A 15,530-nucleotide genomic window follows, 5' to 3' on the forward strand; every position below is an offset into this window, starting at 1 on the left:
GGTGAACCTTCACCCCACTCTGAGGTCCTGAGCGCTCTGGAACAGGTTTTCATCAAGGATCTCTCTGTACTTTGCGCCATTCATCTTTCCCTCGATCCTGACTAGTCTCCGAGTCCCTGCAGCTGATAAAAATCCCCACAGCATGATGCTGCCACCACCATGCTTCACTGTAGGGATGGTGCCAGGTTTCCTCCAGACGTGATGCTTGGCATTCAGGCCAAGGAGTTCAATCCTGGTTTCATCAGACCAGAGAATCTTGTGTCTCATGGTCAGAGTCCTTTAGGTGTCTTTTGGCAAACTCCAAGTGGGCTGTCATGTGCCTTTTACTGAGGAGTGGCTTCCGTCTGGCCACTCTACCATAAAGGCCTGATTGGTGGAGTGTTGCAGAGATGGTTGTCCCTCTGGTAGGTTCTCCCATCTCCACAGAGGAACTCTGGAGCTCTGTCAGAGTGACCACCTTGGTTACCTCCCAAAACCAATACCCTTCTCCCAACAATTGCTCAGTTTGGCCGGGTGGCCAGCTCTAGGAAGAGTCTTGGTGCTTCCAAACTTCTTCCATTTAAGAATGACGGACTGTGTTCTTGGGGACGTTCAATGCTGCAATGCTGTTTTTGTTACCCTTTCCCAGATCAGTGCATCGACACAATCCTGTCTTGGAGCTCTACGGACAATTCCTTCAACCTCATGGCTTCGTTTTTTCTCTGACATGCATTGTCAACTGTGGGACCTTATATAGACAGGTGTGTACCTTTCCAAATCATATCCAATCAATTGAATTTACCACAGGTGGCCTCCAATTAAGTTGTAGAAACATCTCAAGGATGATCAATGGAAACAGGATGCACCTGAGCTCAATTTCAAGGCTCATAGCTGAATACTTATGTAAATATGGTATTTCTGTTTTTTATTTTCAATACATTTGCAAAAATGTATTAAACCTGTTTTTGCTTCCTCATTATGGGGTATTGTGTGTAGATTGATGAGGGAAAAAAGTAATTTAATCAATTTTAGAATAAGGCTGTAATGTAACAAAATGTAGAAAAAGCCAATGGGTCTGAATACTTTCCAAATGCACTGTATATTGAGTTGTTTTGGCATGCTATGCAACTCGAAAGAAAGAACCACTACCAGTCATTCAATCAGACTTGTCAAGTTGTCATATGGGCGTCTAACTTATTGTGGGATGCGTTTGGTTCTTGCGCCACTCTGTGGAAGTAAAATTGAACTGTTTTTTTTTTATAAGTAGCTTAGGCCTACTGTAATTCTGCCTTCATCCTTTCACATTGTCTTTCACACTGGAATAACCACAAGTCTTTGTCCTAATATTCAGATAAATAGTAATTATAAAAAAGGAATGGAATACACCTGATTAATAAATGTTGTAAATTATTATTCTTGTATTTTTTTTATACAGTAATATACAGTAAGCAGACCTACATTGATGGAACAGAACAGTTGTGGACATAATATGAGCTCTTAGAAAAACAAACATCTCTAAATGCTTCATAATTAGTAAGTGCCAAGTCACATGACAAGTTGAGACAATCACAGCTGTGACTCACTTAGATATTTTTAGGTGAAAGGAAGTGGAGAGAAAGAAGTGACAGAATGCAGTACTGTTACTGAGACAGAGAGAGGGGTGTGTGTGTGTGTGTGTGTGTGTGTGTGTGTGTGTGTGTGTGTGTGTGTGTGTGTGTGTGTGTGTGTGTGTGTGTGAGACTCACCCTGGGGGGTTCTCAGTTCTCTAACATGATAAATGCAGAATGTGCATGGGTAAAGTGACAGCCATGAGTAGTTGCTATTTTATTTAAAAAATAATACATGACAATTGTAGATGCATGCACATACCACATATGGTCTATGTATGCACAACTTAGGACATCATTATGTAATTAAGAAATTGGTAAAGATGACATTTTCCCTCCCCCACCCACAAAAACTGTTCTTGTTTCTCTCTCTATCATGTCTCCTCCCTCTCTCCCCCTTCCTCCTTATCACTCTCTCTGTCTCTCTCGCTCTCTCTCCCTTTCTTTCTCTCTCATAGACACACACAGACAAACTAGTGGATGTAGAGGAGGAAAGAGATGTTCAGACATCCGTATTCACAGCTGTCTTGTGACAACCTATTTTAAACATCAACATGGACTTCGACTACCAGCGCATAAAAGGTCAGGCTTATACTTTTAACAATTTTATATTCAGTCAGAACTATGTAGGATAAGAGCGTCTGCTAAATGACTTAAATGTAAAATGTAAATGTAATTACTAACTAATTTAATATCATTGCTAATGTTTACCATTGCTTACAATTTTGTTGCCAAGAGTCTTTGTTAACAAACTATGTATAGATTCAAAATAAGTTTGTGAAAGATCATGTCGATCTCACTGGCTGTGAATCCTGGCCATAGCTCTATCTATGAATTTTAGAGTGGTTACATTTCCCCAGCCCAATCACTCAGCTTTATACCAAACCAAGAGACGGATCTGCTGTTGGGCTGAAAGAGATAGACAGGTTTGTCTGCGCAGCTGAAGATTGTGTTAGCCCACTAAGCTAAAACCTACAGGCATTAGCTGTGCGAGCTAAGGCAAGTCTCATAAAAAGGTTATTCATTACACAAGAGTAGTTACCTGACTAGCTTGATTACACTCCACCTTTTCTCCACTAAGACACCAACAGATAATAGGCATCGACCAAATCTTACTCACGGCACCAATGTGACGTGTGCTTGTTATACAATTGATTCTTTGTGTTTATTCTACTAAGTGAATCCTTTGCACTAATGTGAAAATTGCATTATTTACAGTATTATCTTCATCTGAAGTTGATGCTAAAAGTGATCTGAATTGATTTATTGTCAGAGCAAGTATGCACTTTACACCATTTTAACTTCCATTCATTGTTATGTTTTTTTATGTTGTGTTACTACAGTGCCTTCAGAAAGTATTCATACCCCTTGACTTATTCCACATTTTGTTGTGTTACAGCCTGTGTTCATAATTTATTAAATATATATTTTTGAAAACAGGTTTTTAGTAAATATATAATTTACATAAATATTCACACCCCTGAGTCAATAAATGTTAGAATAACCTTTGGCAGTGATACAGTTGTGAGTCTTTCCGGGTAAGTCTCTAAGAGCTTTACACACCTGGATTGTACAACATTTGCACATTATTCTTTTTTAAATTCTTCAAGATCTGTCAAAATGGTTGTTGATCATTGCGTGACAGCCATTTTCAAATCTTGCAATAGGTTTTCAAGACGATTTAAGTCAAAACTGAAACTAGGCCACTCAGGAACATTCAATGCTGTCTTGGTAAACACCTCCAGTGTATATTTGGCCTTGTGTTTTAGGTTATTGTCCTGCTGAAAGGTGAATTTGTCTCCCAGTGTCTGTTGGAAAGCAGACTGAACCTGGTTTTCCTCTCGGATTTCGCCTGTGATTAGCTCAATTTCATTTATTTTTATCCTAAAAAAACTCCCTAGTCCTTGCTGATGACAAGCATACCCATAACATGATGCATCCACTACCATTCTTGAACATATGAAGAGTGGTACTCAGTGAATTGGATTTGCACCAAATAATGCTCTGTATTCAGGACATAAAGTTTCTTTCTTTGCACATTTTTTGGCCAATTTTACTTTAGTGTCTTATTGCAAACAGGATGCATGTTTTTGAATGTATTCTGTATTTTCACTCTGTCATGTAGGTTAGTATTGTGAAGTAACTACAATGTTGTTGATCCATCCTCCTATCACAGCCATTAAACTATGTAACTGTTTTAAAGTCACCATTGGCCTTATGGTGAAATCTTTGAGCAGTTTCCTTCCTCTCCAGCAACTGAGTTTGGAAGTACACCTGTATCTTTGTAGTGACTGGGTGTATTGATACACCATCCAAGGTGTCATTAATAATTTCACCATGGTTAAAGGGATAGTCAATGTCTACTTTTTAAAATTGTACCCATCTACCAATACTGTAGGGGCCGTGCCCTTCTTTGTGAGGCATTGGAAAATCTCCCTGGTCCTTGTGGTTGAATCTGTGTTTGAAATTCACTGCTTCAACGAGGGACCTCACATAATTGTATGAGTTGGTTACAGAGATGAGGCAGTCATTCAGAAATCATGTTAAACACTGTTTAGGGACAGGCACTGTAAATTAGCGCATGGTGTAAATTGCAATGTGTCAATGTTATTGCATCTGTCCCTACTCAAATAAATGAAACAATATTATTGCACACAGGGTGAGTCCATGCAACTTATTATGTGACTTGTCAAGCACATTTTTACTCCTGAACCTATTTAGCCTTGACATAACAAATGGGTTGAATATTTATTGACTCAACAAATTTCAGCTTTTCATTTTTAATACATTTGTAAAAAAAATCTCAAAACATTATTCTACTTTAACAAGCCAGTGACACAAAATCTAAATGTAATCCATTTCAAATTCAGGCTTTAACACAATTTGGAAAAATTCAAGGTGTGTGAATACTTTCTGAAGGCACTTTATATGTATGCTGCTTTTTGGCTAGGGTTCACTTTTTTAAAAGAGATGTGAAACTCAATGTGACTTCTGGTTATATAAAGGTTAAATTAAAAAAAGATTGTGTTAGTGGCCGTTACTTGTGATGGTTAATGTTTACCTATATAAGATGTATTTTATGTTGGTTTGTAGATGTTGATAACATCAATGGGTCTTACCTGGTTAAATAAAAGTGAAATATATAAATATATACAGTACATTGTGTTAGTTCAATGTCAAAAAGATGCTTTCTAAGCCGTCACTTTTGTGATGGTTAATGGTTAGCTTTATAGATTATTTTGTGTTGGTTTGCAGATGTTAAAAGCAGGCGAGAGGAGCAAATCAGCTGCCTGCCTATCCAACCTCAAAAGCTTGTACCACACCAGCATTCTGCTCAAGACCCGCCCACCCGGCAGACTCCTCCAATCAAACCCAGGCGGAGCTTAAAGGTCCCCAAAACCCCTCGAGAGGAGGTGGCGGCGCTACCAACCAAACAAACCAATGGCCAGGAGAATGAGGTTACAGAATTTAAATCTGACATTAGATTTAACTTCAGGTCCCAGATCAGCAAATTTGCATGCTTTTCAATAGTGTTTTCTATGCTTGGTAGACATGACACAGACAAGTATCTGTGCATTAATTGACATGTGTATTTCTACTGTGTGTGAATGCTTGTTTTTAAATGCATAAGTCTGTGTCTTTGTAGAGGATTTCCCGTAAGCCTCCAGTCAGTTTGTCAGGTCTGAAACCATCAGCCACACTTTACACCCTAAACCACAGAGTACAGTTAGAGACAGACAACTTCCTGTGGCTCGGTTAATAAAAACAGCCATTTCATGAAACGTTAAAACAAAGAGAACTGAAAGTTACCTCTCTACTTTCAGTGTTGCGTGGGTCAGCCTTGTTCAGATTCTGTCTCTAGAGCCTTCTCGAAGATCCTACCGGTTTGATGTGCATAAATGGGAAAGGATAGGTGAAATACTATGATGGGTTTATTTGACCTATGAAGGTTTATACCATACACACTTTGACTTACACACCGTACCTACTGTATAGGCCTGATACAACATTACTGTGTTGTATCAGATGCCGGTGACTGTAGTGTCTTGCTGTTTGTGACGGAGAGCACCAACTGGATGAGCTGCGGGTAAGGCCCAATGTCCAGGATGGGAGGCATGTAGGCCACTTCCATGTAGTTGACTGCATGCTGGAATTAAAAAGGCATGGATTAGCATATCAAGTGTATATCAAGTGTTTAAAATATAACTGTCTTCTCTTGCTGAGGTAACTTCTGTGGGAACGTATTCAAGCTTACTTGTGTGAACAACAGCCGTTTTCTCCCTCTCCCAACCCCCTCTCTACCTCTCTCTCTTTCCTTTCAGATCTACACAAAGTGGTAGTTGGTAGGTGCTGTTTCTGGACCGGGCGTTGTTCTCTTTCCCTTTTCACCTTTTTTGTTTTCTTTTCAATATGGCCTTAAAATCTCCACAATAATGAAAAGATACCAGACAGCTCAACAGAGAAACTATTGAATATGCCTATAAATCTCACAACCCTCCATGTCTATCTCAGGCAGTAGTGAAGAGGGTGTCTCCTGCTCTGACTCTGGGTGGCCCCGGGCCCCTGAAGCCCTTGTCTCCGTCCCTTCGGGCCCACACCCTGCTGTGGTTCGAGAGGACACAGCTCCCCCGCCTGCGTCAGCCTGGCCACCCCCTGCCCCGCTGGCTACATGGCTTCGCCACGCGCAGGTTAGACTGTCTGTCTGTCAGACTGCTAGCACACACAGAAACATATACTGGTATACACATTATCTGCAATAGAAATAAAGAAACATTGCACATCCAGGGAAACAAGTGCATATACAAGAAGACCACAGACACATGCACACACGTACACTCAAACACACATAAAATGCATACGCGCACATGCGCACACACAAGACCACAGATGACACAACACATATATAGGGATACACATACGCATCTTGACCGTTCCCACTTTGAAAGCCTCAGATGGTTCAAAGTGGAGGAGAGATTCACTCAGATGAAATGGTGTCTTGTTCATAAGATTGTCCACAGTATGGTCCCCAGGTACCTATGTAACTTCTTCACTTGGTCAGGGATAACCACAACTATTCCACTAGAAGAAGTGAAACTGACATTGTTAATTATGGTATGGGGAGGGAAGCTTTTTTGTACTCAGCTGCCATTCTTTGGAATAGTCTTCCAAAGAACTTGAAATTCATAACCTCCATGGTCAGTTTCAAGGTCTTACTGAGAAAATGGCTGAGTAGTAGCATGTCACGAAAGTGAGGAGTAGGCCTACAGTACGTGTGTGAGAAGATAATGCCTGGGATAGCATATGGACTGACTTTTGGTGCCTAGTGTGTTGTATATTGTGTAAAACTGATTGTCTTGTATATATTAGGGATTGATTGTTGTTCTGTATATATTAGAGGTAAATGAGACAAGGGTCGAGTGTTTATGGCAATGGAACTGTACTATTGACTCATTTTATGACACAAACAGAAATTGTTCTGTCATTGTTTTTAGCCATTGAAGCTGGATCCCTCTCAATGTATGTTTATAAAATTGTCTAATAAATTCAATCAATGAAACAGGTCATATTAATATTCAAACACATTCACACATAAGGGGGCGGGGGTTACTGAGGAAAATAGCAAAAGGCTATATCAGTCTGCTAATACAGGACTATTAAAGGCCCAGTGCACAACTTTTGTGATAAAAATAATATTTTTTGTTTCTTTATACTAATTTATTTAATTCAGGGGGTGCTACAGCACCCTCAGCACCCCTACATCCCGCAGCTATGGGTACATACAGTATGCACACGAAATAGAAAATAGTTCAGAAAGACACACGAGTCAAAGCAAAGACACATAATTGTACACACATACGTCCTCTGTTTGTACAGCTTATGCAGTTTGCAGTTTGTTAAAGCTGAATTGTTCTCATTTTTCTTTCTTTCTCTGTGTGTGTGTGTTGACTGATTGGATAGGGAGGCAGAGGAGCTTCTGAAGGACAAACAGCAGGGCTGTTTTCTGATCAGGCTCAGCGAGTCAAAGATTGGTTTTGTGCTCTCGTACAGGTAGTCACGACAGACCACACATTCACCATACACACACACACGTACCTAAAGACATCTTTAGATAGACACATCATTTTCCCCCCAGAGGAAAGGATAGATGCCGCCATTTCATCATAGAGGAAGAAGAGGGTGGCAGAGGGGCATGTTACCTCATCGCTGGGGAGGAGAGTCGCCATAGAAGCCTGCAGGAGCTGGTCAGCCACTACACCCAGAATCCCGTGGGGCCCTTCAACGAGATTCTCAACACACCCTGTGACGAGGTGCCGAGTACATATTCCACACCCCATGCCTCCTTCATGGACGAAAGGGAAATAATCATTGGCACGACCTAATTAGCCTATAAACATCTAAAAACACATTTTGTGGCAAATTATCCTTTTTGGTAAACTGAAATGCAACAGTTTGTTTCTCAATCTTTCTGTATCTCTTTTACTCTCTCTCGCAGTCCAGTGAAAGTTTTGAGGGTACAGTTAAACTGGGGTTTCAGGATGAAGGTGGAGAGACAACGAAAGTGACCGAAAAGGAAGCCACTGTACGGTCATCAACTGCACCCTCGGCTCCTGACACTGTCCAAGTTCAAGAGATATTGGCTAGCTCAGCCCCTACAGACGACAGGATGCCAGAGTATGCTGTGGTCAGGAAGGTGCTCAAGAAGTCCTGTTCTTTACCAGAAAGCCAGCTTAGGGAACTGATGGAGGTGAGGAACTATCCTCACTTTAACATTTGTAAGTTAAACAAACCCACTTAAAAAGTCAACGTTATTAATAGGTTTACGGACTACATTACCAATGTTTTTTCCAGGTGACAAAAACTGGTGTTAGCTGTGTAGGAGCATGTGGGAGGGGTGATGACGACACCAAAGCACTGTACGCCCAGGTCAACAAGCCACCAAGCATGCTTTCCCAGGCAGACATAACTCCCAAAGTCAATGTGGGCAACCCACCAGGCCAGAGGGGGGTGGCAGCGTCCTCCGTCCTGCTCACGAGCAGTGGCTCCGCAGAGGACCCGAGTTACTGGAAGCTGGAGCCCCTGCACACCTACGAGGAAACCCCTCATCTGGCCCAACACGAAGAAGAGGCAAAGGAACACATCGACTTCTACGCCATGGGGCGCTGGCGGGATGCCGAGAGGAGCGCAGGCGGGCGAGGTGAAAGACAAGACTAGCCACTTATCTTTCAGGGGTGGTATTGTTATTGGCCTGAGCAAGGCACGGCATGCTTGATTGAACCTGAAATTACCCATTACACATTCTCCGTTTACGTTTTAGCTGCTCCTTAATGTTATGTTATATTTCTACAGCCCCATTTTTCTCCATGCCTAGAATGAACAATGTACATATACGGTGCCTTCGGAAAGTATTCAGACCCTTTGACTTTTTCCACATTTTGATACGTTACCACCTTATTCTAAAATGGATTAAATAAATAAAAAATCATCAGCAATCTACACACAAAACCCCACAATGACAAAGTGAAAACAGGTTTTTTGAAATGTTCCAAATGTATTGAAAATAAAAAATAGTATTGCTGTTGAGACTCGAAATTGAGCTCAGGTGCATCCTGTTTCCATTGATCATCCTTGAGATATTTCTACAACTTGATTGGAGTCCACCTGTGGTAAATTCAATTGATTGGACATGATTTGGAAAGCCACACACCTGTCTATATAAAGGTCCCACAGTTGACAGTGCATGTCAGAGCAAAAACCAAGCCATGACGTCGAAGGAATTGTCCATAGAGCTCTGAGACAGGATTGTGTCTAGACACAGATCTGTTACTTGAACTCTAAAGCATTTTTTTGGGCTGCAATTTCTGAGGCTGGTAACTAAGGAACTTATCCTCTGCAGCAGAGGTAACTCTGGGTCTTTCGTTTCTGTGGTGATCCTCATGAGAGCCAGTTTCATCATAACGCTTGATGTTTTTTGCAACTGCACTTGAAGAAACTTTCAAAGTTCTTCATTTTCTGAATTGACTGACCTTCATGTCCTAAAGTAATGATGGACTGTCGTTTCTCTTTGCTTATTTGAACTGTTCTTGCCATAATATGGACTAGGTCTCTTACCAAATACAGCTATCTACTATATACCCCCTTACCTTGTCACAACACAACAGATTGGCTCAAATGCATTAAGAATGAAAGAAAATACACAAATGAACTTAAGGCACACCTGTTAATTGAAATGCATTCCATGTGACTACCTCATGAAGCTGGTTGAGAGAATGCCGAAAGGGTGCAAAGATGGCAAGGGGTGGCTGTGTTTGAATCTCGAATATAAAATATATTTAGCTTTGTTTTACACTTTTTTTGGTTGCTACATGATTCCATAAGCTTATTTCAGTTGTGTGCACTATTCTACAATGTAGAAAATAGTACAAATAAAGAACACTATGAATGACTAGGTGTTAACTTTTGACTGGTAGTGTATTTCAATGTGATATTTCAGTTTATTTTCAATAAATTAACAAGAAATTCTAAAACCCTGTTTTTTGTGTTGTAAATATGGGGTATTGTGTGTAGATTGACGGGGGAAAAAACGATTTAATACATTTTAGAGTAAGGCTGTAACCGAACAAAATGTGGAAAGTCAAGGGGTCTGAATACTTTCCGAAGGCACTGTATGACAGTATACATGTATTCCAATATATCCGCTCTCATTTGCAGACCCCCAGCATCACCTCTATTCAGAGCTAAACCTGGGGAGAGAGGCCCCCAGTCATGTTCCCCTTCCAGCCAGGACAGCCCCCAACCGGCCTTTACGCCCGCCTCGCAGGGACGTTAACTGCTCCCCTCGATCAGACGGAAGTGTGCAGGTACTGGAACAAACATATGGTTGTGCATATTATCCATTTGTCAATTAATAAAATAAGCTGAATGTAAAATAAATGTTTCAGGCTTTTTAAAGAATTGAGTAAAAAAAATACAAATTGGTAGATTAAGTTTTTTTAGGCCCATTTTTTTAGGCCCATCTTTTTTTCTCTCATTTTTCTAGCAATGTGGAGATGCCATCTTTTCTTCCCCATCCCGACCTGGGGTCTTTCTGCCACCTCGTTCAGAACGACCTTTGACTGATGACCCAGGCACCAGCATCTACGAACAGATCCCAGCGAGGCCAACCGGCTCAAAGCCTTCACTGCCTCCACCCAACCCCTGACCACTCTTTACTAAGACCCTATCATACAACTCCACTTATAAACCTTAATGACCACCCTATATCAAACTATAAACCCTAAGCACTTTTCACCCAAGACCCTCTGCAATTATCATTTAACAAAGTACTGACAACCCCAATATATTTGAAGTAAGCCTTACTGTATACTTAAAACAGATGAAGGTATATTTTCTATTTAACTCGAGGCTTGAGATCATCCTGAATGTCAAGTCTTTGTGTGCCAAAAATGCAGCTACAGAAGTTGTGCCCCAATCTACCCTTGAAGAGTACACTTGCTCACTACCCCACAAAAAGATTGAAAGAGAACACAAGAACACAAGAAGAAGAAAAACACAAGAATCTCACTTTGTAAAAACCCAGCTTGTTTATTTCCCAAACATGAAGTTCCAAGTCACCTGGGAAATTACTTTCTGTAGAAATTACCTTGAGTGTTTCAAATTAATTACAAAATAAAACAAAAAAAGGCAGCCATTCTTGCATTGCGGCTGTAGTGGGACTTGGTGTGTGTGTGTACTGTATGTAATGCATGTGCGTGTATGGAATAGAAAAAACAGCAATTAAACCTCTAGCCCATCATTGACTGCTATAGTCCACAAAGCTCAATCTCCCAATCACAAGGAAGCACATCTTCCCAGATCACTCATTACATGTTCTCGTTTACCCCCAATATGGGTAATTATGCCATTTAAAAAAAATACAGTCACTCGCCTCCCAATCTACTAAATCCCTTTTCACACTACTGAGCAGAGCTGAGATGTACAGCATTACTCTGGTTACACATCCAGCATGGTTGCTAAAACTATGCTGGAAAGGACAAAGTGACAAGAAAATATCTGAGCCAGCACAGTTTGTGTCAGCACAATAGTGTGAAAAGGTACATGTTATTAAACCTTAACCCCATCCCTAGCTAGTTCCACAGTGGAGAGTAGAGCGTTCAGTTCTTCTTGGCCTTGGGCGAGTCGTATTTCCTCTTGCTGGAGAACCACAAGAGCAGGGGGATGCCAATGGAGGGGAGGGTCATTACACCGAAAGCGGCCCAGTCCAGCTGGAGAGAGAGAGAGGGGGGGTTCAGCAAGAAACCATTTTGAAAACAGGGAAGTACTTCTTGTCCATTAAAAATAGGGGGGGAAAAGATCTTGCAAGACCCTACTGAAGTGGGGTTCCATTTTAAACAAACAGCGCATGGAGAATAAAACAAAATTAAACATGGCTTGTAGTCTAGTTTGTTTGGGGTGGCTGGTAACTCGTTGGTAAACAGAGGCCTTGTCATTTATTTTCAAGTGTGCCAGCAATTGAGGATAGGACCAGGAGACGATACCACACTGGTACCAAAGACAGAGTACTGGCTTTGTTCGAACTCCATACATTACACAAATACTGAGCAACTATATGTATGCCAAGAAATGGAGAGTCTAGTTCTTTCTGATGAACATACTACAGCCATGTATTTTTGCAAGGATATTTTAGTCTAGGCCTCTGTCCAACAAAGGCTGGTTTCCTGGACTCAGATTGAGACATTCCTCGAGTAAAAAGCACTTCCAATAAAGGTTTGCCATTGAGCATGCATTTAAGACTAGGAATAAGCTTAATCTGGGTCCAGGAAATCAGCCCGAAGGGCATCAAGTTAAAGACTCAAAATATGTGGTATATCACCAAACACTCCTGTAAGAGGTCTATAACAACCATAATGCTTTGAAAGGACAAATGACTTACATAGTGGGGGGAGAAACGCCTGTCAAACTCCCTCTGAGCTAAAATCCCACCCTGTCCAGGGGCACTAGTGTAGCCAACCTGTAGGAAGACAGAAGGGGGTTTAATTTCCTCAGAAGGTCACAAACATCACTACTTTGCATCAGTCTCTAGTTGAATTGACTAGAGAGTTTCCAATTATTTAAAATCCATAACAGGATGTGTGCAAGTGCACAATGCATAAAAACAATTACCAGGAAATATCAACACCAACCTAATAGGCTATTGGGTGTTAAGCTCATTCTGCACGTTAATGTAGCAGAGAAAAAATTCCAGACTGGAGAGAGCAATAGAGAACAGAGCAAGTCTGCATCAGACTGGAGTTCAAATACCATTTCAAATACTTCAGCTCTGCTTGATGGAACTACCTATTGCAATGGAACCAATACAAAAGCACAAAAAGTTCAAACCCTGAACACATGCCAGTGCTTAAGCAAACGCTCAAAGTATCTTAAAGATTACAAATATAATTTCAACCCATGTTAGGGCCCGTATTTATAAAGCATCTCAGTATAGGAGTGTTGATCTAGGATCAAGTCCACGCTGTCCATGCAATCTTATTCATAATGATGTAAAAGGGAAAACATTTTCCTAGATCAGTATTCCTACTCCTAAAATGCTTTATGAACACAGGCCCTGATCTGCGTAGATGATTCTCCTTTCCCTTACCACAACTTGTCCTCCCTCCTGAGCCAGGTAGCTGACGGAGGCAGAGGTGAAGTTGAAGTATCCGGCCTTCAGGGGGCGCAGTACCACAGTATGAGAGACATTGCTGGCACTGGGGAGGGTTAAGGTATAAACAACTAGAGCAGGGTTGTCAAACTCATTCCATGCAAGGCCTAGTGTCTACAGGTTTTTTTTCTTTCAATTAAGCCCTAGACAACCAGGTGTCGAGAGTTCAGAGTTCCTTACTAATTAATTTATCAATTAAGTATAAAGGAGGAGTGAAAACCCGTAGACACTAGCCCTCCGTGGAATGAGTTTGACAACTCAACTTGAGAAACTGCAATACAACTTCAGAGTACGCTGTGTGCTTCTTTGTAAAAGATTGGTGCTTAGGAGCCGTTGAACTGAAACATTTTAGGTTTGTGGCTTTAAAGGATACGGGGCGATCCTGTCCCATTTCACATTCAGCATCCCAGAGACGATGCCGAAATCCTCAGGGGGGAAGGAGTCGTCAGACAGCTCAACCTCTAGGGCAGCGCTGTGGAGCGAGTATTCAGAATGAGTTAAGGCAAATTGTGAAACCTCACACTCTGGGATAAGGGTACAGAATTGGGAAGCAAACAAAAAAACAGATTAATTTTCAGAACACAGAGGCTGACATTCAATGGCTTGTCTTAACACTCAATGTCATTTTTCAATACCTGGTTCCAACGTTGTAGATGTTGTACTGCAGTGTGAGATCACGGCCCTCAACGGCATAACGGTTCAACAGGGACTTGGAAGCTAACAGACGAGCCCCCTCCTCTCCTGTCCCCAGACCCAGCAGACTTAGTAGAGCAAACACGTACAGGGCCCTCATCTGCAATACAGTAGGAAAAGTGGTCAATACAAACTCGTGGCATTACAGTGAAATTGGCGTGTGTACTTCAGTTGCTTCAAAGAATCATTGATCCCTGACAAAAATAATACAAGAGTAGCATATTTTTTTATTACCTTTATTTAACTAGGCAAGTCAGTTAAGAACAAATACTTATTTTCAATGACGGCCTATGAACAGTGGGTTAACTGCCTTGTTCAGGGACAGAACGGACAGAGTTTTACCTGTCAGCTCTGGGATTCGATCTTGCAACCTTCCGGTTAAAACGAAGTGCCAACTAGCAATGCTAAGTGAGGAAAAAATGACCAATATTTGATCCATTCGTGTCAAACTAAGATTTCAACATAGTATTAGATAATGAAATACAGCCATCTAACGTTAGCTAATGACGTTATAGATTATAAACCAATCTACCACAATTTTCTGATAAAAAAAAACAGCCAAAGCATACGTGTACATGGTGTCAACTTTGAACTAGGCGCTATGAGATGTGCTAGCCTGCCTAGCTAGCTACGGTGGCTAACGTTCTTGCTAGCTAGATTATCTACAACCAGATGTTAAAATGAAAGAGAACGTTAGTTAGCCAACTAGCTGCAATTTTCTTGAATGGATTACAAAAAACACATGGCAATAAAGCGTTAGCCACAATCTGACAAAATTAACATTACGAGATGCCAGTTATCAGCTAGATAGCTCAAAATAAAATCTGCAGGTTTACGCTTACGTGTACCTTGCTAACTAACGTTAACTGGGTCGACGACTTGCAGTCAAGAACGTAGCCAACTTGCAAATTGTATATTTACAAATAATGGGTGAATCTTTGACAATGTATTAAAACGCGTGAATTACCTTGTCTGTTTTATATTATAACAGGGTAAAACACATAAAACGATACAAACCACAACAGATAAAGCAGTCTCACCTTCCTGTCGTTTCCTGTCAAATTAGCAAAGAATATCAACACGCATGCTCAATATATTTCAGCCCTCGTTTGGACTGACGTAGACAGTGACGTCTTTCCGGTCATATCTGATGGACTTGTTTACGTGCTGCTTGTTGCTGACGTTACTTTGTTACATTTTTTCCCTCGCTCAACTTTTTCAACCCGGACGCTTTATCTGGACATGGTTCTACAGGACCCCCACCAGCCGAAGCTAAGTAGTAGGGCAGGGCTTTCTCTTATAGAGCTTCATTTTTATGGAATGGTCTGCCTGTCCATGTGAGAGACGCAGACTCGGTCTCGACCTTTAAGTCTATATTGAAGACTCATCTCTTCAATAGGTCCTATGATTGAGTGTAGTCTGGCCCAGGGTTGTGAACGGAAGGCACTGGAGCTACGAACCGCCCTTGCTGTCTCTGCCTGGCCCGGTTCCCCTTTCTCCCCTGGGATTCTCGGCCTCTAACCCTATTACGGGGGCTGAGTCACTGGCTTACT

The 15,530-nt window shown here is 41.3% G+C and overlaps 2 protein-coding genes and 1 non-coding gene across 5 annotated transcripts; 1 reads left to right on the plus strand and 2 right to left on the minus strand.

Moving 5' to 3' along the window:
- Positions 1 to 2,044: 2,044 nt before the first annotated feature.
- Positions 2,045 to 11,299, plus strand: LOC115175778 (uncharacterized). Its single transcript, XM_029735285.1, has 9 exons — positions 2,045 to 2,168; positions 4,842 to 5,044; positions 6,099 to 6,274; positions 7,545 to 7,634; positions 7,720 to 7,894; positions 8,080 to 8,331; positions 8,436 to 8,781; positions 10,296 to 10,444; positions 10,624 to 11,299. Exons 1-9 carry the CDS (start codon positions 2,141 to 2,143, stop codon positions 10,783 to 10,785), a joined length of 1,581 nt encoding a protein of 526 aa, XP_029591145.1. The 5' UTR covers positions 2,045 to 2,140; the 3' UTR covers positions 10,786 to 11,299.
- On the minus strand, positions 11,145 to 15,091 carry LOC115175781 (translocon-associated protein subunit beta). 3 transcript variants are annotated; one of them, XM_029735290.1, is made up of 7 exons: positions 15,018 to 15,057; positions 14,321 to 14,381; positions 13,920 to 14,079; positions 13,658 to 13,756; positions 13,222 to 13,330; positions 12,517 to 12,594; positions 11,145 to 11,848 (listed from the first exon to the last, which is right to left on the minus strand). In XM_029735290.1, the coding sequence occupies exons 3-7, from the start codon at positions 14,075 to 14,077 to the stop codon at positions 11,738 to 11,740; spliced, it is 555 nt and encodes a 184-aa protein (XP_029591150.1). In that variant the 5' UTR covers positions 14,078 to 14,079; positions 14,321 to 14,381; positions 15,018 to 15,057; the 3' UTR covers positions 11,145 to 11,737. The 3 variants fall into 3 exon arrangements, with proteins under 3 accessions (XP_029591150.1, XP_029591152.1, XP_029591153.1); XM_029735292.1 differs by lacking the exon at positions 14,321 to 14,381 and having other exon boundaries at positions 13,920 to 14,077; positions 15,018 to 15,091; XM_029735293.1 differs by lacking the exon at positions 15,018 to 15,057 and having other exon boundaries at positions 13,920 to 14,077; positions 14,320 to 14,381.
- On the minus strand, positions 12,082 to 12,213 carry LOC115176337 (small nucleolar RNA SNORA57). Its single transcript, XR_003872232.1, has one exon. It is a non-coding gene; the product is annotated as a small nucleolar RNA SNORA57 (small nucleolar RNA).
- Positions 15,092 to 15,530: the final 439 nt, after the last annotated feature.

This window comes from Salmo trutta, chromosome 36, assembly GCF_901001165.1.
Source record: "Salmo trutta chromosome 36, fSalTru1.1, whole genome shotgun sequence".
NCBI classification, from domain to species: domain Eukaryota; kingdom Metazoa; phylum Chordata; class Actinopteri; order Salmoniformes; family Salmonidae; genus Salmo; species Salmo trutta.

Bases quoted from the DNA above. Each gene is read 5' to 3' on its own strand.
- LOC115175778 (XM_029735285.1), top strand. From the start codon at position 2,141: ATGGACTTCGACTACCAGCGCATAAAAG. The intron at 2,169-4,841 runs GTCAGGCTTATA...GTTGGTTTGCAG, and splicing joins CGACTACCAGCGCATAAAAG to ATGTTAAAAGCAGGCGAGAG. The intron at 7,895-8,079 runs GTGCCGAGTACA...TCTCTCTCGCAG, and splicing joins TCAACACACCCTGTGACGAG to TCCAGTGAAAGTTTTGAGGG.
- LOC115175781 (XM_029735292.1), bottom strand. From the start codon at position 14,077: ATGAGGGCCCTGTACGTGTTTGCTCTACTAAGTCTGCTGGGTCTGGGG. The intron at 13,331-13,657 runs GTATCCTTTAAA...AACCCTCCCCAG, and splicing joins AAATGGGACAGGATCGCCCC to TGCCAGCAATGTCTCTCATA. The intron at 11,849-12,516 runs GTAAGTCATTTG...CTCTCTCTCCAG, and splicing joins GGCGTTTCTCCCCCCACTAT to CTGGACTGGGCCGCTTTCGG.